This window comes from Poecilia reticulata, linkage group LG2, assembly GCF_000633615.1.
Source record: "Poecilia reticulata strain Guanapo linkage group LG2, Guppy_female_1.0+MT, whole genome shotgun sequence".
NCBI lineage: Eukaryota > Metazoa > Chordata > Actinopteri > Cyprinodontiformes > Poeciliidae > Poecilia > Poecilia reticulata.
The window spans coordinates 23,801,924-23,822,784 of NC_024332.1; the positions used below are offsets into that span (position 1 = coordinate 23,801,924).

Consider the following 20,861-nt stretch of genomic DNA (forward strand, 5'->3'; position numbering starts at 1 on the left):
CAGTGTTGGCGCGCAAGTAACCAAGAGAATCCGGTTAAAGGATTTTCAAAATAAAAGATCCTCCAGACTCAAATAATACATAAAACGGAAATATTTCACTATTCTTGCGCGGCCCGGTACCAAGTGGTCCACGGACCGGTACCGGTGGGTTGGGGACCACTGGTCTAAATGAATGAGTAAAAAAAAAAAAAAAAATGTTTTAAGACAATTCAACAATGTTTTTCTGTATTGGATCGGTATCAGCCATTAGCTCAGATATCGGTATCGGAAGTGAAAAAAGTGGACCGGTGCATCCCTATTAATAAGTCCTGCTTCTCTTCCTGTTTGCTGTAGAGAAGCCGCTGAAATCTGAAATTCAGCATAATGCTGTAGTGTGATGTTTCCCGTTGATGGTGTTGACACATGTTACAGGAGGAACATAAAGTTGAGGGATGGCAGAGATAATAAAACAAAGGTCGACAGAGAGGTGTTTGAAAGAGGTATTTCCAATAAAAGAACATGGGTTTCCTGTCCTCTGCGGCGCGAGTGGTGTCCATGTCACAGCGAATCAATCCCCGTGTGGAACAGTACACAGAGCCATCATCATTACGACCACCATCAACTTTTGCACGCACGCATACACACACTGGACGTAAACAGCAAATAAAGCAGGGCACGTAACAGTGGGCGCGTCACAGATTAAGCACACACAAGCGCACACAGATGCAAACGCTCAGCACGAAGAACATCATTCTCTACGGGCGCAGCGAGGCGAGGTGAGGAGAGGCGGGTCGCACACAAACATGCACACGCTGAGGCTATTTATAGCGAAGGGTTTATAGCGAAGGAAGGGCGCTCTGTTAGGGGAGAATTACAAACAGACGTAGAGGTCTGAACCTGACATCCTGCCCACCAGCTGTGTCAACTTAAACACCACAGCAGAACACACACTCACACAGGTACGTCCGTGCAGACGAGATGGGAGATCATCATGTGCTTCCAAAGCACATGATGATGAGGTATTTTAATAGACAAGGGCAAGAGATGAAAGAACTTTGTTTTAGTTTGTCATTCTGGATTTGAATGAAGAGCAAAGAACGAAACAAAGCAGAACAGGAAGAGGATGGAGAGGATTTTCCTAAACAGCCAGCCGTGCCTGCATTGATTCCCTCTGTTTGTTTCTGTAAGTTGTAGGACTGAATTTCTGCAATGGATTAAGGTGAAATACCTCAAAGCCGACTGCCGTATAAGGCTTGAGCAGCTGACCTGCTTCTACATTCAAAGTGGGACCGTAGCAGCCAGCGGATGAAATCATGTCCTCATATAGACCTGCGAGACTTCCAGCAAATAGCTGAGCTTATGAGGTACCTTCAGGGTCTTCCCTTTCTGCTACTTAAGCTGAGTAAACGGGAGTTTAGGGAATTCCAAGGCAGGGCGCCGTTAATGACGGCGACGAGTCAGTTTAAAACGGGCATCTGCCAATACTGAGCCGGTAACCACAACCGCCTCATGTCACAGAATGCAATGATTATGTTAAGTCCATGAGAAACAAGATTAAACAGTCCTGTCAGGGACAAAATTTAAGATCTGTGACTAAGGTTTTTTAAAAGGATTTAATACATTTTAAGGCCTTGATTTTAGATACATGAATTTAAGACTTTTTAAGGATGTGAGAACATCCTCACATCCTAGTTAAGTTACAATAAATAAAATATGCTGCTGTCGTACCTGTCTATCAAATCGTATCAAATGTGTAATGATTTTACTGAATCTAGCCATCTATAGAATAAACAATTAACCTACAAGTGCCTATAAAAAGTATTCACCTCCTTGTATGTTCTACCCTTTTATTGATTTTACAAATAAATCACAGTCAACACGATTTGGCTTCCTTTTTATTTTTTGTCAATTCTCCCTATCCCAAAACAAGCAAAACAAATCTCTTTAACATCAAAGTGAAAACTGATTTTTAAAAACAATGGCATGCAGATACAAATATGAACATAAAACAAGTGACTGCAGAAATATTCACACCGGGCCTAATTCAACAGAGGTCCAGCCAACTGGTGCCGGTCATCTCACAATGAGTGGACTGGAGGCCACCTGAGTGCCTCCAGTGACTGTACTTTAAGGAAACATGCGTCTTTATACTCCAACATAAATACTTTGGAGCGATGCCCGTCTCATTTCCTATTGGAAACAAACTTCTTTGTTGAATGGAAATTATTTTCAAACTTAATATTTGAAGGATATGAACAATTTGGAGCTTAACTGCAGATAGTCATGGGGAATAGCATTAATTAAACCAAAAGAATAATGCATATGGTCTATAGATGTAGAAATCATATAGCTTTGTAAGCTGTCCAAACAAGAATAGACTGGAGTTGCCTTGAACTCTTAATACTGATGACTTGATCATCTAATCTACCAATCTAATACTTGATGACTGGGTAGTGTACTGAGCACGTCACATGTGACTGAAACAAAACTGAGCAGAGCTGCATGAAAACCTCAATATATATTTATACTGAGGATTTAAACTTCCAGAAAACTTTAAAACAGCTGAAACAGTTCTTTTAAATTAAGGCTAACCCCCTAGACCCCTCTGCTTAGAGTTGCTTTTGAGCAAAAATAACTGGAATATTGACCAACATATTCTATGTGTATTGATGATTTTAATGATGGCACTCATCAATATGTAATGTTTGTCACTGGTTTCTCAATTGTATGTTGTTTGCGTAACTTCTTATTCTTGTGTTTTTATGATGTAACACACTTTGAACTGCCTTGTTGCTGAAATGTGGTGGACAAATAAAATTGATTGACTGATTGATATTTATGAACAACATTTCCATCCACAGTCTTTGAACTTCCACAGTCCCAAGTTGGAGTCTTGATTCTCCATGGCCCACCATTCTTTGCTCCAGTTCTATTTTCTATTTTGCTCCTCCTTGGCCTCCATAGTTCCTCTCCTTGTCTTCATCTCCTTCCTGTTGCCAAGTAGGCCAGAAGTGATCTATAAATAGCCCGCTGCTCGCCTCTGTGCTCTGCTCTTCTGCTAAACTACGAGACAGAGAGCAAGTCCTGTGTTGAGGAGAAACCAGTAACCTGAGCAACATGCACCTTCCACCCACACCGTGCCTGGCTCCTGGCAGGGTGACACACGGCCTCCGAGTAGCACAAACACACACACGCTTACACAATGGACAAAAGCACAGGCGGCTCAAATGAATCCAGCAGCTGTTGCTGCTGGATAAGAGCGGCGCTGGAGTTCCCTCATAGGAAAGCTGAGCGGGCCCATGTCCTGCCTTTGATAACACCCAGACAGGCAGCCAGTCAGAAAGCTAACTGTTGACTGTAAGAGTGGACCTTTCATGAAGCTAAGCCGCAGCAAACTGGATCAGCCATCCGTCCTTCTAATGGGATAACTCCTCTGTCCCAGATTGCTGTCCTAAACCAATTGCTTTTCCTTTCTGAGCCTCACAGAGGATTCAGTCTAATTAGACTGATGAAATATGCCTGACTTCTCACCCCTGTCTCTAGTCAGAGCTTACTTGTGCTCTGAAGAAACAAAGGTTAAATGTTCTTTACGCTAAGCCCTGAGAGGTGACGACATTTTAAGCCTGAACCTCCTTTACGCTGACCTCCAGTCCAAAAAGGCAACATATTCTGCGTATGGAGAGATTATTTGTTTGTAAACACTGAGGATGTGCATGAAACCTGACTGCGGAGAGAGCCAGCCAGACTTTAGACTGTCACCAGTTGCCGTTGTTATCTGCCATTATCTTGCTGTTTTAGCTAGCATGTTCTCAGCGCACTACAAATGTTTATCACCAAGTGGTGAAATAACTGAAGCTACCAATTTAACAGTGAACTGAATTAATGACCTATAAAAGATGGCCCATACTTCAGTGGCTGGACATTACGTTACATGGAATATTAAAGCAGTAATTTCAGCTCTAAATGATTTCCTTATAAATCTAAATGATTTCCTTGTAAGACAATTATACGGTTAGTCTAAAATTGTAAATGTTTATGGTGAATCAGAATTCATGTTTATCATACAAAGGGCAAGAGAAATATGATAATTTCTAACTATTTTGATCACAATTAGCAGTCATTTTGACAGCAGAAATTTGTCTGCTCTAATAGTTAAATTCTAAATATAGATACTATTTTTCAAAAAGTATCACAGTGTTTGGTCAGCCTTACAGATTTTCACCCTAACCTTGATCTCATATGAAACTAAGCACCATATGGAAAATGAACATAGAGCTGAAGTCATCGAGGCAGGTGGAAAAACGAATCCATCAGAAATCAAAGGTGCAACAGGCTGAACAGCAGGTAGGGAGACGCTGCACTAGAAATAAAACACCTGCCATCTGCAACGCTGCATGCTGGAGTTGCACTGGACAAACAGAGGCGATCGGCCCTGGCTGAGAGTTGTAAATAATTTTATTAGCCTGATTGTAAATAGTGCAATAATATATTATTGCTTTCTTTCTTTAGGTGGCATGCACAGTGCAGTGCACCCCCTCTACACTGACATAAACAGTTGTCCTCTAACGGTAAGCCATTAACACACTAAGCAGTGCGTACATAAGCATAACTGACAGTGCTAAGTAGGGATAGCTACCGAATTCAAATACATTTATAAGTACTGACCGAATTCTGTCGGTAATACCAAGTACCTATTCACAAAAATTCAAACGGTACCATGTTTTGGTACCTAAACGCATCATTGTGACAAAATGGAGGAAGAGTGGGGGATTTTCCATGCTTGTTCTGAATAAAGCATAGCACGCGCAAGAGCGTAATGAAGTCAGCAGCCGCTAGTTCAGTAGACAAAGTAAGCAGAGCCTGTAGAAAACGCTCAAAGGTCTGGCTGCACTTTTCAAATTATGCTCATTGTAATATTTGCATCGCAAAGTACGAGGTGCTAGAAAGCACCTTTCTGGCATCTTTCTAGCTTGTGAAAGCACCCGGCTAAGCACAAGATTTTCCTTAAGGCTGAAGAATGCACGATCTTCGACAACCTCAGACCTACAACTCCTGCATCAGCCTCCGTTAGCACGCCTGGATCTGTTAACAACTCTTCATCTGTAACCAGCAACATGGACAAACAAATGTTTAATACGTTCGGTGATGGCGACAGCAACATTCACGATGCAGGTGAGAGGAAATGACAAATAGGAATACGTGGAGCTGGATTTTAATTTGTGCAATAAGACAAAACAGTCTTAGCAAAACAGCAAATGCTCTGAAGAGTTTTATCTTTCAAGAAATTTGTCAAACAGCTGTGATATTACAACGTCAAGAGTTGGATGTTGTCTTGACATATTTGTTAAATTTGATGTATTTAAAAATAAATATGCTAAATTAAAAAAAAGTTTATTATTAAAAAACAACACATAAAAGTACCGGAAATTAGTACTTTTGAGTACCGACAGTGATTCCCAGGTACTGGATATCGGAACCGAATCGAAGTGTCAAAGGTATCCATCCCTAGTGGTATGACCCTCCTCCTGGCTCTGATTGGTTGTTGAATTGGAGTATTTCTGCAGATAGCAGTAAGACAATACAAAAGAGGCAGAGAAACTCAATTCTCTCACAAATTATCTGTCTCAAATTATACTGGTGACAGTTTTAACAAATATGTAAAAAATATATATTTTTATAAAAGTTACAAACTGCAGCTTTAAAGAGACAGAGGCCAATTTCAAGGTGTCAGATATGGCTATGCTGCAAAGTCAAATGCCCTTTATGTTCTTTTTGATTTATGCAGCATTTTCATAACAACTGAAGGTAACAGATATTTGATTGTGCTATAAAACGGATGGCACTAGGTGTTTATAAAATACATATCACCCCCTTAAACAAGAAATCAAATGGGATTTTGTCTTGCTATTCCATAAAGCCCTTCAATTCTTAAGAACATTTAGTAATTAGTTTATAACCATTTTTAAAAATGAATACTATGTACTATACTTTATTTTGATTTGTTCTTTGAATTTGTACTGAAACAGATATCTTCGAAACTGAGATCTTAATTTGAAACCAGAAAACAATATGATCATAATGTTGTCCACATCACCCAGCTCTTGTTCAGGCTGTGTGGAGGAACTATTTTACTCGGAGCAGAGAGTTTGATGTAGAAGGTAGCATGAACAAAGAAACACAGCAAGATCGTTTTGAGCGAGAGAGACAATATTATTTTACATCGTACAGCACAAACACGTAATCACATTTGCACAGGTTCTTATCCACTAACTGCACTCATTCACACAGAAAAGCAGTGAACACGTACCTGCACCTCGGCTCCAGGCTTCCTAGCGGAAAGCCTTTCTCTGTTTGGCAGTTTCAGGTCATGACCTTTAACATTAAACTTCTTGCGACTGCATCCATAAAGCCGACCGGCTACACATCTGTCTGTGCCGGAAGCCTGCTGGGAGAAGCCCGCTATCTTAGCAGTCATTCCTAAAAGCAAGGCTGTGCCGTGCGTCTGTTAGCAAACGGTTTATCATTGCTGAGTCCAGCTGGAGTACAATCAGGTCTTTCAGAACCCAGCGCTGAAATGTTTCAAATTCTCTCCTCGTTAATTCCTTGGTTCCACCACGCTCCTGTGATTCTCTCGGTGTATTGTCCTCTCGTTTCTGTCTAATTGTTACTCTGTACACTTCCTCCCCTAACTCCCACGGCCTGCTACAATTTCACTGAACTGATGGTTAAATTACAATCCAGAAAGTAGGAGAAGGGTAATTCCCCTGTCTAAGATCTGCTTTGAGAAACTAGACCACACATATGGGCAGCTGCATACGTATCAAGTTGGTAGAGGGGATGATGAAGGGTGCCCTCACATCCTACCGTTATTATGTTTCAGCTTCGTGCACCGAGGAGATGGAAAGACGAAAATCTTTCCATCTGCATGGGCGAAAATCACGCAGAAGTCTCCAGATTAATCAGATTTACAATTATACTTCAGATTTCCATTCATCAGTCATAAGGGCCAAATACCTAAAGCTCACAAGACAAGACACGATGTTGAGTTCCCAAGAGCAAGACATGCTTTTTGTTTCAAAAAACATCAAAGATCAATTTATGCTACAAGAAGGCCTTAATTCTGCATTTTTATAGATTTTGCCATAAACTTCAAACTGATATGCTTCTTTTTCTGATTTCCTAAATCTCTGCAGACCTTGAGAACACTGCTTCAACTAGACTAGTAGAAGTGTGTACTTATCATATCATTTATCGTGATAAATTTGTTATCATGATAGGAATTTTGATTTATCGTCACAATAAATTCCAATGGAAATGTTTTTCAAAAGCAGTATTTGTGTTTGTGGGTTTATAATTACTGTGACACACAGTCAAAGTTATCTAAAAACAAGGAATAAAAAGCTCTCATCATTTTTATCATTATCACAAGAGTATGGCAAAATATTGTGATAAAACTCTAAGTCCATATTGCCCACCCTTAGTCTATAGTACAACATTTTCCAGTTGCTATTGACAACATGCGCTGTGATTGTGATGTAGCTCAACGTACCTGTCTAGACATCCAAAAATATTGGTTGCTATAGCGATACTTTCTGCCTCCTTGAGCGTCTGAACGACTTGCAGTCCTTAGATATTGTTTTCTTTTTGTCTGTCACTGTCGCCATTTTTAATTTTCATAAACTGCCTCAGAATGACAGAAAATACCAGAACTGAGATGAGGAAAAAAATTTACTCAAACTTTTTGCAGCGCTTGTCTTTCTAGAAGAGGATTAAAATATTAAGATTGGAATAAAGAAGCAACAACTCAGAATCGATTCAGTAAAAACTGACGGATCAGAAAAACCTTTCAAACGCTTTTTTCAATACCCTCTATATCCAAGTTTACTAACTAAAGGCATTTTTTTTTACGACATATCAAAACTAAACTTAGGGCTGGATGAAGAAAATGAAAATTTGTCCTGCTACAGTAACAGCTCCAAACTTTTATGATAAAGACTCACAGGGAACAGGAACCACACAGAAAAAATTCAAAAATAAACACACAGAAACACGGATCATGACAGTGTGCGTGTGTGTGTGCCTCTTTAGGGTGTGATAAATTTGAAAATGAGCTGAAATAAATTTGTGAGTTTACATATTTTTCTTCTAACGGACAAATATCAAGAAAACTTGAACAGCAAGCTGAATGCAGTTTTTTCCCCAACAACCTCTTGTGGTCTTTCTTCCACTGAGGGGCAGGTCTAAATGGAATTTGTCAGAATTGCCAGAACGCATGTCTGAGCCTGTTTACAGATGGGAAGAGAGAAAAATACAAGGTAACTAACTGAAAGGGGCTGGCGAGAACACTGGAAAACACTGAAAAAAATCCATTTTCCTTATTGAAGTGCAACATCCTGATCCAAACTTCGCATCTAAAACGGTAAATTAACCTTTCACGCACATCGACGTGTAGCAGGAGTGAGAGGGAAATGAACCCCCAACTTTCCAATTCCAAGCTTACAACTCTCCCCACTGAGTGAGATAAACAAAGAGTTTTCATCTAAAAAGAAACATCTATGCATCCCATAAATGGAAATACACCGTCACCTCGTACTGCAACACCTCCTTTCTTTCTTTCTCTGCAAAAAAAAAAAAAAAACCAGCATGTATCTTTTTTGGATTACTCAGAGGCTCGCAGAGCAGCAACAGGAGCAGCGGCACTGTGGAACACCATTAGCTCTGTTTTCAATCACAAACCACAGTATTAGTCACACATTTATAAGTTCTGTTCTGCAACAGAATGACAGGGTGGGAGCTGAGAGTGGAGACGACAGCAGAGCAGCGGCAGTGAAGGGACTTATTCACTCTTACACATGAGGTAGTCTCACGCAGAGCAGAGAGGTCCACTTTTGAAGGACAATAATCTGTTTTTGCCTGCTCATTTAAGTTTAAAATGCTTTTCATATTTTGTCATGTTAAATCAACAAACTTTTGTGTATTTTTCTTGTTTTTTAGGAATGATAATGATAATGACAGACACAAAATGGTGCATAGCTGTAAAGTCAAACGAACCAAACCCTTTGAAATTCCTGTTCCCCTTCTTGCCTGTGGGGGCGCTGCAACAGGAACCACTGAAGGAAACGAAACGAAACTCTCTGAAGAAGACATTGACGAAATGTAAACAAAAACTGAGTGGCGCCAGATTTTAGCGGTTGTAGCATTTATTTTTTTGTTTTTGGCTAAAGACACAAGCCATTTCTACTGCTAGAGCTAAACTGTCGTATTTGTTTTGGTTTTATTTACCCAGAATGCCCTGCACTATAGTCACCTTCCTGCTGTCGGAGCAGGAAGGTGACTATAGCTTCGTGTTCACATTTGCATACGAATTGTGCCAGAGTTCGCTTCAACCGAACAGAGACCTAGGTTTTTAGGCGGACTAGAGTTTGCTTTTTTGGCTTGCTTCTGAGTTCAATTACACATTCACACCTCTACAAACAAAGCAGGTTTTTTTAGGCAATTGAACCAGAGTTTGATTAAAACAGGCTAAACAAGACTGGTGTGAATGCACCCATAACACAAAATGCTGTAAAGGAGAAGGTGATCCCATGACTTCATCCACATTATTTGTACTTATATGTGTCATTCATGGCTGAAAGCTGAAATAGAGATTTTTCAAGTTGCCATTTGTTACATAATTTCAGAAAAATATAACTTTATAAGTGTGTCAACAGTCATCCAGCTTGGATATCTCATACATCATAGAAAAACTCCTAAAGCTTTTACGCAACTTCTAATGGTTTGTTAAGTAGGACATCCCTGCCATGTTATTTCTTATGCTCTGTCTTTTATGATTTCCAGTCATGATTGTTTTAATCATCCTGCAATTCAGGCTACATTAAATATGTGAGAATCTGAAAAGCAGCTCTAAGAGCCACAGAGCGATGTGTGTGCGCCCCTCACACATGTCAGCCGCTGAGATGACCAATATGGAAGAAGTGGTTGTCTGTGGCAACCAAAGAACCGTGGAGATGGCGAACAAAAGAAGAGGGGTGGGCGGGGACAATGCAGTGGGCACACAAGCACACATGCACACACACACATGTATGCGCCCTGATCCAGAGTTAAGCAAACAATCCAGTGGAACAACACTCAGTGAGTCAGTGCCTGCGTGATCCATTTGGAAGTCACAGAACACACACACACACACACAAAGTGGGAGACCTCTGTTGTACAATGTCAACATGCTGAGCACGCTGATACAATTACAGCAGAAGCGCTTCATGCTATTGTGGCGGTAGGATGAAGAGATTCTTKACTGACCTGCAGGGTTGCGTAAAGTGGCAGACACGGTATCTGCGGATTTCAGCAAGTCCATTTTAAGACTTTTTAAGATCTTTTTTTAATGCCACTTTGAATTAAATTTTAAGACAGAAAAAAAACTATAACTATAGGGCATGATTTAGGGGATCCTGCTGGGTTATATGGGTTGGCACCAGAGGTGAGACTGTGGCAAAAACTTAACATCATTCACCCAGCTTTGCACTTACCCATGACGGACCCAAAAAGGGCTAGCTGGCTAGCTATAGCTAGCAAGGGTATATTAGCACCTCGAGTCAGAGAATACACTGAAGATATCTGTGCACAACTGAAACTTTTGCCTGGTAGAAAAATCCTGTGAGAAAAAAACTACATACGAGATAATTCCTGCCACAACTACATTTAAGATCTGAAATTATGACAACTTACTTATTTTTTTTCAATGAATATGAGAACATTTTAAGGCCTTAAATTTAATACATGAATGTGAGACTTTTTAAGACTTTTTTTGTAGATATGTGTGTGGTTCCAGTCCATCCTTGCATACGTAAGTCCTCACACCCCTTCCATAGGTGGCTCACCTTCCATAGGACCAGCAACCATAGATATACAATTGGAGCGCATGTGTTCTGACATTCATTGAATTGAAAGCCTGAAAACTGACATTCTGTTGTCAATTTGACTGAGATTGAGCTGTTTGTTAATGTGCAAAAATGGTCAGTTTCTATATGAGCAGTATACTATATACTAAAATACAGATACAGGCTGCAAACACACGCTACACTTCTTATATTTTATCTAAAAAACTTATAGAACACTTTCATTTTTCTTTCCCTTCACAAGTATGCATTACTTTTATGTTGGTAGTAAAATCGCAACAAAATACATGGAAGAATTTTAAAAAATTCAAGGTTTGTCTATACGTTTTTACCACACTTGTCCAGCTTGAAGACTTATATCAGAGTAACTTTTACTCACTCTCTTGTGAAACTCCTGTAAATGCGACAGATTCATATTGGCCACATGGTGTCACAAAGCCAAAAGGAGGCGTATGAGATGTCCCATCAACTGTTGTTGCTTTAAAAGTTTGGGCTTTTGTTTCAAAGAAAACATGAATGTTTGATTAGGAAAGGCCAGAGAGTACTTTGCCCAAAGTTACTAAAAATAACCGCCTTCATCCTGAATAATGTAGATGGGGTTGAGTGGAGCAGTCAATAATTAAGTGGGTCCTTTGCTGTGGGAGGACAGTGCTCATTTACAGCGTAGAGGAGAAGTGTGCCAAGTGAGCTTAGGTGTCTCAGAATTAGAGCAACATCCGCTTATTAAGTCCTGCAGGACAAAAGCAGATCTGCAACAAGTCTTTTGACCTGGCAGCTCACTAAGGGAATGAGATTTTCAATTTTATCCAATGTTTTATGAAAGTTATCATTGGTTGGTAAGAAAGCCAACTTCCATAATTGCGGTGTGTTTTAAAAACTCAACTGTACTTACAGGGTGATAAAATTAGTGGCATGCAGCCCATAAAACAGCCTTTAGCAACAGTAAATCCAATAAGTTTGTATCATACAGATTTTCTTGAGTCTTTAGGATCATCATTCTGTTGATGACCCAGTTTGAGTTTGGACAAAAAGTCAACAGTCAGACAGATTGCCTTACATTTGACGGTAGAATACCTTACAAAGGAGTTCGTAGCTGACACCATGGTGTCCATGTCTTGTGACTGCAGCATGGTGTGCTATGTCTGAGAAGTTCTTTGGGTTTCTATCAGTGCTACTTGGCATCATGTGCTTTCCTCTGGCCTGTCCAAAGAACATTGTTGGAGGTTGCCAGTCCGTCAAAGGACAACAACAGAAACAGCCATGCACACTCTCACAGATCATTTAGAAAGAAAAGACCAGCTACTATGCATGTTTCTAGGACAGCGAAGGGAAGTTGAAGTGCCAGGAGACAGCCCACGCATGCATGGGGGGAACATCCAAACTGAGGACCTTGCTGCAGGGCAAAAGTGTTGACATATAAATACAGGGTAAACCTGAACGTTGTAACAGAAGCAAGGATGTTTTCAGGTCCTCTAGAAAATGTACTGAACGATCCTCAGTGAGATCAGCAACAGATTTTACCAAGTTTCTCAAAAAGCTAGCCTCTTAATGTCTGTCTGCAGAACAGAGAAGATCTCTGGCACAGTGATGTCCAGACATTATGCTTCACGCTCCCTTAACACCAGCAAAAACCCATATGCTAAAAGTCATGAACGCGCATTGATCTGTTGAATGTTTGAGGCAGCAGTTCGATCAGCCCGCCTGCTGAGGGAACACCTGGAGGAGGTGTGATGTACATACAGAGAGGACGTTCAAATATCTAGGCAGATGTTTCTTACCTTGCTCCTGATCTGTCCAGAGGTGGACACTTTCCGGATCAGCTTCTGGGGGCCTTCCTGCTCTGCCTCGCTGTCGGAAGACTCGTCCGCCGCCCCGCTGCCGGCGACAGCGCCCACCACATGGGCATGCACCCCCGCGCCGGACGACACCGCCCCTTTCTCCGGCTCCTGTCGGGGAAATTGGGAAAACCAGTCGGGGTTAGACTTTGGTCGGCCGGCGGCTCCCTTCCTCTCCTTAAGGCGGGAGGAAGCGTCTCTCCTCGCTGTCATCTCTCCACGTCTCTGAGGTAATGATGCCTTCTGGAGCCTGAGTGGGCTGGCGGACGCATAGGGGGACAAGCTCGGGGGTGGAGAGACCACAATTTCCCCGCAACAAGGGCAGACAGATGGCTGCTGTGGCCAGCCAGTCCCCGCCGACTGAGGCTGGTGGAGACCGCCTCGTCCACTCCGTCAGTCGGCGGACTGGTCCGTGGCAGGGCAGACCCTAGTGGCTGATTCTCTCCAACACCCACAAAGACAGCGCAGCTAACGGGAGTCACACTACATTTATTTATCAATAACTCAAAAGAATGCTGCGAAACTCTGTAACTATGATATAAGCAACAAATAAAGACAACTAAACTGAAACAGACGTGAGTAAAAATAATTATGGTGTTACTCGTAATGTAGCAGACGAAGCATAGTAGATTAAATTTGACATTTAGCATTTGCTAGTTTGTATTTCTTGAACAAGCAGAAGACCTCTGGCGATTAAATCCTATTTAGGTTGTTAAGACACCCCCACAAAAATCTCAGCGACAGATACGCTCTAAACTCGGCCGCTCTCAAACTGAAGTAACACTTCCACACTAAAACCTAACAGTTAAAACTCAGTGTTCGTGAAAACAAGTCCAACTGTTCACTTTTCTTTGGAAAAACACCGAAGAAGAGCCACCGAAGTGAGGAGTGCGCGGGCTAAAAACAAGTCCCCCGGCCGGTATTGGACTTTTCACTAACCAGTTCCTCCCAGACTGGGCTGCGGCTGTAGGGGTACACATCCTCCATAGTCCCAGGCTTCGTTCTGCGTCCGCTCCGAGGAAGAAAGAAGAAACAAAACGGGGGTAAAGGTGGAGGAATTCAGCAACCTGCTTCGCCGCCCTGGCTCTTCGCCACCCCCGTGTGCGCACCGAGGAGGAGAAGCAGGACGTGGAGCCCTGACCGTGTCCTCCCACCGCTCTCTTCTCTCTCTCCCTCCCTCTCAGCTCGGACCGTGGCCTCTCTTCTCCCCCTGCTGCTCGCTTTCCTTCCCTCTTCCCTCTTCTTCCTTTGATTCTTTCTTTCTTCCCTTTTCCCTCTTTCTTTATTTATTTCCATCTCTCTCTCTTTCTTTCTTCCTTTCTTTCTTTCTTTCTTGCGCGCGTTTTTAGCGCTGCGCGTGACAAAAGTCAAACAGCATTAAAAGTGATAGAAATATTTTCTGAGAGTATTAACAGATGAGATTGGCTTGGGGTCTTTTATGACCAGCATTGATGCTCAGCAGTGGCTGTGAATATTGTCAAAATCTTTCAGTTGAGGTTTTTTTTCACCTTCATGATCGTACTTCTGTCCAAAACTAGGTTCAAAGAAGGGTGTTTCACATCAATTAAAGATATAAAGATAAGATATAGATATACTCAATAAAAGCATTTTGTTTTTTAATTAATTTCCAAAACATTAAATGTCTCATTTGTGCTGCAGGTTTTATTTGAATGCATTGACTTTGCAATACTGCATATTTTGGTGATCTGATGCCAAAATGATACATTTACAATCTAAATTTATCATCAAACTTTTGACCTTTAGGTATTTTGTGGTTTTTCTTTTGACTTATTTTGCTGGAATCTGGGACAGAATTGGAGAAAGTTGGCACATCAAAGCAAATTCTGTTTCAATTTAGAATTGTGAAACTACAATTAAAAAAATAAAGTAAAAATAAGTAAACCAGTATCGTATTTGTAATGAAGAAACCCCAAGTTTAGAAAGCTAAAAACATAATAAAATCCTAAAATGCACAAAAATGTAGGGTGAAACAAATAAACAGAGACTAAACATAAAATTGAATATCCTAAAATCAAAGTAATTAATTATCAGCCTAATTAGTTAAATTATATTATCCTAGTTAACTTTACAATATTAGTAAAAACTAGATCAAAATAATGTAAGACATTACAATTAAGTAAAAACAAATGAAACCGAACTCAAGATAAATTAGTTAACATTTGAATAGTTTATAGATAGGTTAAAAAAATTGCTAATACAGTTGAAGTAAGAACATAGGCTTTTTATTTTTGCTTTAATAAAAATAGTTATCGCTTTCTAAATAAGCAGAATAATAGACTATGGGCATTTGGATTTTATACTGGCTTTTGTGTAATAAAAAATGTGCCACAGCCCCTTTTTCCACGACAATTTCAGCTCGCGTTATATGCTAGTTACTCAGTATTACTGTGTGTTTTGACTGTGTAATAACAGCTCAATAGTCTTATCAAAAATGCGTTGTGGAAATGAAATTGTTGACCTTAACCAAGTTGGGGGCCCAGCGGAACTATTCTTTAGAGAGCTGGACGCAACGGAATTCTTTAAGCCTCGGACTCCTCTGTCCCTCAGTTATTTTCCTCCGGCTCCGGCAGTATGAGCTGACAGACGCTATGAAATGGGAATAAGGCCGTTCCAGCCCAAGAAGTGACCCAAACTTGGGGCTTTTTTATCCCGAAAGAACAACACAAGCAGCGGCAGAATGCATTACCAGCTGCTACGCGGCGGCACCACGGCGGCTGTGGCCGCTAGAAGGGTGCGGAATATTCTGGGTTCGGTCCTGGGTCGGGACGGCTGGATGTGGAGATTCCATGAGGTCAAACTTGTGAGCACATCCTCAGGTAATCTTCAGGCTGGACTCAAGGGGTGACGCTTTCAGAATGCCCAGCAGGGGAAAAATCAGGGGTTCTGTTGGTGTTTATTCTAAATTCATGGACCATTGTTTGGGACAGCAGCAGCTTGCTTCTCTGTTTTACTTCTGCACAAGCAAAGACCTGATTGGAGTTTGTCTTGGTAGATTTCTGACCTCTGTGGTGATCAAAGCGAGAATAACTTGAAGGAGAAAGCAGGGTCAGCACTTGAACTAGTTTCTAGGTGAAAGGTCATTGACTCTCTTCTGTTGTCAGTTCTTTCAGTTCCAGTAGAAAATAATTGCCAGGCTAGTACTTGTGTGAAATTATTGATTCATTTCATACTTCTGTCACGATATTACTTGTTCTGCAGTCTCGGTAAACATTTGGGCTGATGGTTTGCTGTTTGTATGTATAAAACTACTGGTACTAGCGGCACACCAGTAAATCGGTCCGATTTAAATCATTCTGAGATTGCCGGTCAGCTGATACTTACATGAGAAATCGATCTTATCTACCGGTCTATCTACCTCCACTAAGTTCTGAAAATCAGCCACTGTCCCATTTTGGTGTATCAGTGTTGTTAACTTAGCAACTTTGTTGCCATATTTAGCGATTTTTTTTTTTTTTCAAAAATTAACACCTTGAATCTCATATGCAGAGGTGTGAAAGAGTGTTCATGTTTTTTCAGGAAATCAGAAATGGAGCAAACACTTTTCCACACCAATGTAGAATTTGTATAATATTTTAAAGATTAGGGTGATGGCATTGAGGGCCTCTATTTTCATATTTAGACTTAAATACATTAAAATAACTCATTAAAATTCCAGTGGAAATGATAAAAAGCTGCTCAGCAATTATAAGAAGGGCTTGATTGCTGCGGTGCCAATGGTTATTTTTTTCCATTTAAGTATTGAGAAGTGTAAAAATAATTTTCAATGCAACATTAAAAAAGAAGTGCTTTTCAAGAAGACTCATCCTCTTCTCTTGGCAGGTGACACTGTGACGATTGGAGAGATCTCCTACAAACTCAAAACCCCTCAGAATCCAGAACTGGTTCCCCTCAAATACCGTATGTGATGTTCAGTGTTTGTCCAGCTATTCACTGATCCACAGGCGTTGTGTTGTCGTCTAGATTGTTTAGCTCTCTGGTCTCCATTCGCCAGTTTCAGACTCTGTGCCCCAAACGGTGGCTCAACATCTCCGATGGATCATGCAGAAGGACCTTTTGGGCCAAGACGTGTTTCTCATCGGACCCCCAGGACCGCTAAGACGATCCATAGCCATGCAGTACCTCGTGAGTAACTTGAGAACAAACATTTATTTTTGCCCTTTATGCATACGAGATGCAGTGAATAATTAGTAGAAGTTGGATTTAAGAATTTATGATGGCTGAAAAAGAAAATAATCACAGTGTTCTGTGGCCTAGTCAAAGTCAAAACCCCAATCTGATTGAAATGCTGCAGTGGGAACTGAAGAGGGCTGTAGATGCTTCATAACGAGGGGTGGGCAGTATGGACTTAGAATTTTATCAAGATATTTTATCGTGCTATTGTGATAGCGATGAAAATGATGATTAAAAAAACAATTTATTACTTCTTTTTTAGGTAACTGCATGGTTCAGCATTCATACCACCACAAACATAAAAGCTGCTTTTAAAAAACATTCCTACTGGAAACTTCTTCAGGACACAGCATAAATAATATTTCAATGATTTGCACACAGATACTTCATTTAATTGTATTTACTGATATTTATTGACGCTCTCTTGGAAAAAAAAACCGAGAGAAAATAAAAACGTAACATTTTAGTCTGATTTTTTTATTTTATTTTTTTCACCATTAGCTGAAATTTATTGTGACAATGATAAATCAAAATTCATGTCATGGCAAGAATGTTTTTCACAATAAATGCCCATCCCTATTCATATCTTTGATCAACTGAGTCGTCTACTATTCTTCTTAGACGACCTGAAAAATGTAACGATTTTTGTAGAGTTCAGACATGAAAGCATCTGAGTGGGGGACGTTCTGAGAAAAACTATATACATTTTTATTGGTGCCATTTTTTTATTCAGATGTTCAATTTAATGAGTTCATGAGTGAATTCTTTTTGTTGTCATTGTGAACTAGGAGCTGACGAGGCGTGAAGTGGAGTATGTGGCGCTGTCCAGGGACACCACGGAAACGGACCTGAAGCAGAGGAGAGAGATCCGATCAGGAACAGCCTTCTACATCGACCAGGTTCTTCTGATTTCTGTTGGATTCGTAGATTTCAATCAAGTTTGATTTTCTTCTGGTATTTTATCATTTTCAACTGGTTTTAGTTTGATTTGAGTCAGTATGCTAGGATACAAAGGTAAACTACGACTGATGATCAAATCAACTCTGTATGCTGTTTGCTTGAACACTTAGTAGCTTTAAAATGCAGTAAAATGACTTTCACTAAAGATACGAGTGTCATCTGCAAACGCAGTGAACATTAGTCCATCAGTGAAATTGATCAAGAAATGCCTTGATTTCCATATAACATGATGCAAAGCCATGGGCCTAAATCAACTACTTGGATAAAATCACGGGTCAGACTGGATATTATTATAAAAGTGTCTGCAGTTGTGGAAGTTCCTCCTTACAGATATTACAGTGTAGGTTTTCATGTAGAAACAAGTAACAAGTAATTTGACAATTGAAATTAATTATCAAACTAAAGATGAAATTTAAAAAATCGTATTCAAACCTGTTTTTTTTTTTTCCTTTCTGAGTTAAATTTCAATGGCTGCGTTTTCATTACAAATGTGTGCAGAACTGTCGATATTCCACCAATGTTGAGAAAACACACTCTGGCAACTCCAGTAAAAAAAGAAACGCATTTGAAATCACACGTGAATAAGTTTGTTCACACGATAAGTCGTTAAAAATTATGCCACACCGTCATTTTCCTACCACTTCCTGTCATCTTCTTCGTCTTTTTCTGCCAGTAGTAACATCCGGTTGTTGATCACATGAGCAGCATAATGCAAAAAAAGTGTTTCCGTTGCAGATTTTTGAAATACATGAACTATGATTCAGCCGAAAAACCACCTCATCCTTGTTCAGCAGCTTTTTATCGAAAAATTTGAGTTTTTTTCCTAAATTGGTGCCAGGTGCAATTTATTTTCATAACTCCAATTTGCAGTTTTTTGCTCTATTGAAACACAGTCGGTGTTAAGCCTTTTGACTAAGTGCTAATACCAACGACATAAAGCTTCCAGGACTATTGGAGAATTTAAAAATGACCAACAATGATTGCGTCACAAACAACCAGTATGCATAATAATATCACTCTGCAGGACATTTTTTTTTTCATATCAACTTACATATAAATATACACCCCCGTACTGGGTTAACTTTGTGAATTTAGTAACCGTGGAAACGAGCCGCTTCTTATAATAAAAATTGGCTCTTCTGTCTAGAACCCTCTGTTCTCTCTTCATCTCCTTTTGGTTTGAAATGTGAAAATGAAGGTAAAATACATAAACACATTGTCATTACACACTGGAACGTTACACAAAAGACCTAGTAGATTTGTAACAGCTTAGACATGACATTCCTGTTGCTCATAGTGGCACCATGTTTGATTAACTGTGTTAATTTGTTCTTTTGTTCATCATTCTTTTAGTTGAGGCATTTCTTCTTTAGTGTTCCCTCTTAATTTGAATGCTGTGCACCTGGCAGGATTTTTGCTCTTACCTTTTATTTTTCTTCCTTTTGGACAGTTGCTATATATAACCATGGCAATAAGGCGATTTTTTTATTTATTTATTTTTTTACAACTGTGAGCAGCTGATTAAAATCAACAATCTCGAGGATTGTTGACTTGAGGTTTTCTGAACAGAAACAAAACTGTTCAGAAACACTTTCACTTTCATGTTCATCCAAGCATTGATTGGTTCTCAGCATCTGTTCAGTTCTTGGTCGGGTTCGTAGTCCGCCGTCTGCGTAATTATGATCTATTGTCAATTGAGCTAAAGGGAGAATGTAGATATTAAATCAAAGGGATCCCAGTTTTGAACCTTGGAGAACTACTTGGACAAGTAGTCCAAGTAGTTCTGTTGAGCTACTTTTATCCAAAGTGTTAAACGACAGAAAATATTAATATAACAATAGCAATAACAAGGTTCGGCAGTTTTACTCAAGTAAGAGTAGAGATGTTTCACAATAAACATCTCTACAAAAAATGTAGCTCCGAACCTTGGAGACAAGTAGTTCTCCAAGGTTCGGCATGGGATTTTTGTCCACTCAGATTAAAATGTACCTATTGTCATGATGAATATTGACAAAAAACACTTTATATGTCCCCTAGGGGAAATTTCTTAGTTGCTGAGCTACTTTTATCCAAAGTGTTAAACAGCAGAAAATATAAATATAACAATAGCGATATAAAATCTATAACACAAGTGTGAAATTACAAGTTAAGTATGACTTAAACATGAAATAAATTCAATAAATGACTTGAAATAACAATGAATGGCCCAGTCAAAGTCCAAATCTGAATCCAATTGAGAACGTTGGGCGACATTTGAAAGTTGATGTTCACAGATGAACTGTTTTTGACAAATAATTTGTTTCTGCAAACGGATGGATTTGTAAAACTCAACTTCATTGAACAACATTATTATTTATCGCAATAATTACTTTGACCATTTGTTGTCCAGCAAAATTTGTTATTGTGACATTCTCAGTTGCCACAGAAACCATAATGAGGCATCCACAAGTTTCAGGAAGTCAAATTTAAGACTTTTTATTACCTCAGCACATTGATCTGCCACCATGTTTTGTTGGTGGCCTACCGTTTCTATGAAAGTGTTATGTAAAGGTAACAAAATGTTTTAGACGTTGCCTTCCTCAGAACCACCATCCAGTGTGGCCATGGTGAGTTGGCATGTATTTCTTTCTTTTTTTTTTAGGAGTTTTATGTTGTGATTTCTGCCTGTGGGTGCAACTTTCTGCAGTGTTGGATCTGATTACTGTTTTAGGGATGATAATGTGTGGGTGTGGATTGGAAAGCTTCTCTTTCTGAGGCTAGTTTGGTATCGTAGGAGGTGTTAACTAGAACATCCAAGTATTCCTCTGGGCCCTGTGCTGGTTTGCAGCCCTATATTCATGCTTAACGTGTCAATCCCCGCGCATCCGCTGTCCCTCCCCTCTCCTTAGCTCCTCTCAATCCGTCTCTCCCCCCGCCGTCATCCCACCCCTCAAGTTTCCACGCAAGCTGTAGTCACATGGATATAATCCCATTCTTGTTATAATTTTGACATTTGAAGTCA

At 40.0% G+C, this 20,861-nt stretch overlaps 2 protein-coding genes across 3 annotated transcripts in view; one reads left to right on the forward strand and one right to left on the reverse strand.

The window, feature by feature from the left end:
- Positions 1–12,607: 12,607 nt before the first annotated feature.
- On the reverse strand, positions 12,608–13,939 carry LOC103481742 (diacylglycerol kinase eta-like). The gene is made up of 2 exons (XM_008437470.2): positions 13,649–13,939; positions 12,608–12,820 (listed from the first exon to the last, which is right to left on the reverse strand). Exons 1-2 carry the CDS (start codon positions 13,694–13,696, stop codon positions 12,626–12,628), a joined length of 243 nt encoding a protein of 80 aa, XP_008435692.1. The 5' UTR covers positions 13,697–13,939; the 3' UTR covers positions 12,608–12,625.
- vwa8 (von Willebrand factor A domain containing 8) overlaps positions 12,814–20,861 on the forward strand; it is a 66,956-nt gene continuing 58,908 nt past the window's right edge. The window contains exons 1-4 of one of the 2 annotated variants that reach the window (XM_008437498.2): positions 12,814–12,939; positions 16,550–16,627; positions 16,722–16,852; positions 17,689–17,799. In XM_008437498.2, the coding sequence (XP_008435720.1) occupies positions 16,769–16,852; positions 17,689–17,799 (195 nt within the window). In that variant the 5' untranslated portion in view covers positions 12,814–12,939; positions 16,550–16,627; positions 16,722–16,768. Of the gene's footprint in view, positions 12,940–15,208; positions 15,547–16,549; positions 16,628–16,721; positions 16,853–17,688; positions 17,800–20,861 lie in introns of those variants that run through there. The other variant, XM_008437489.2, reaches the window with a different exon arrangement.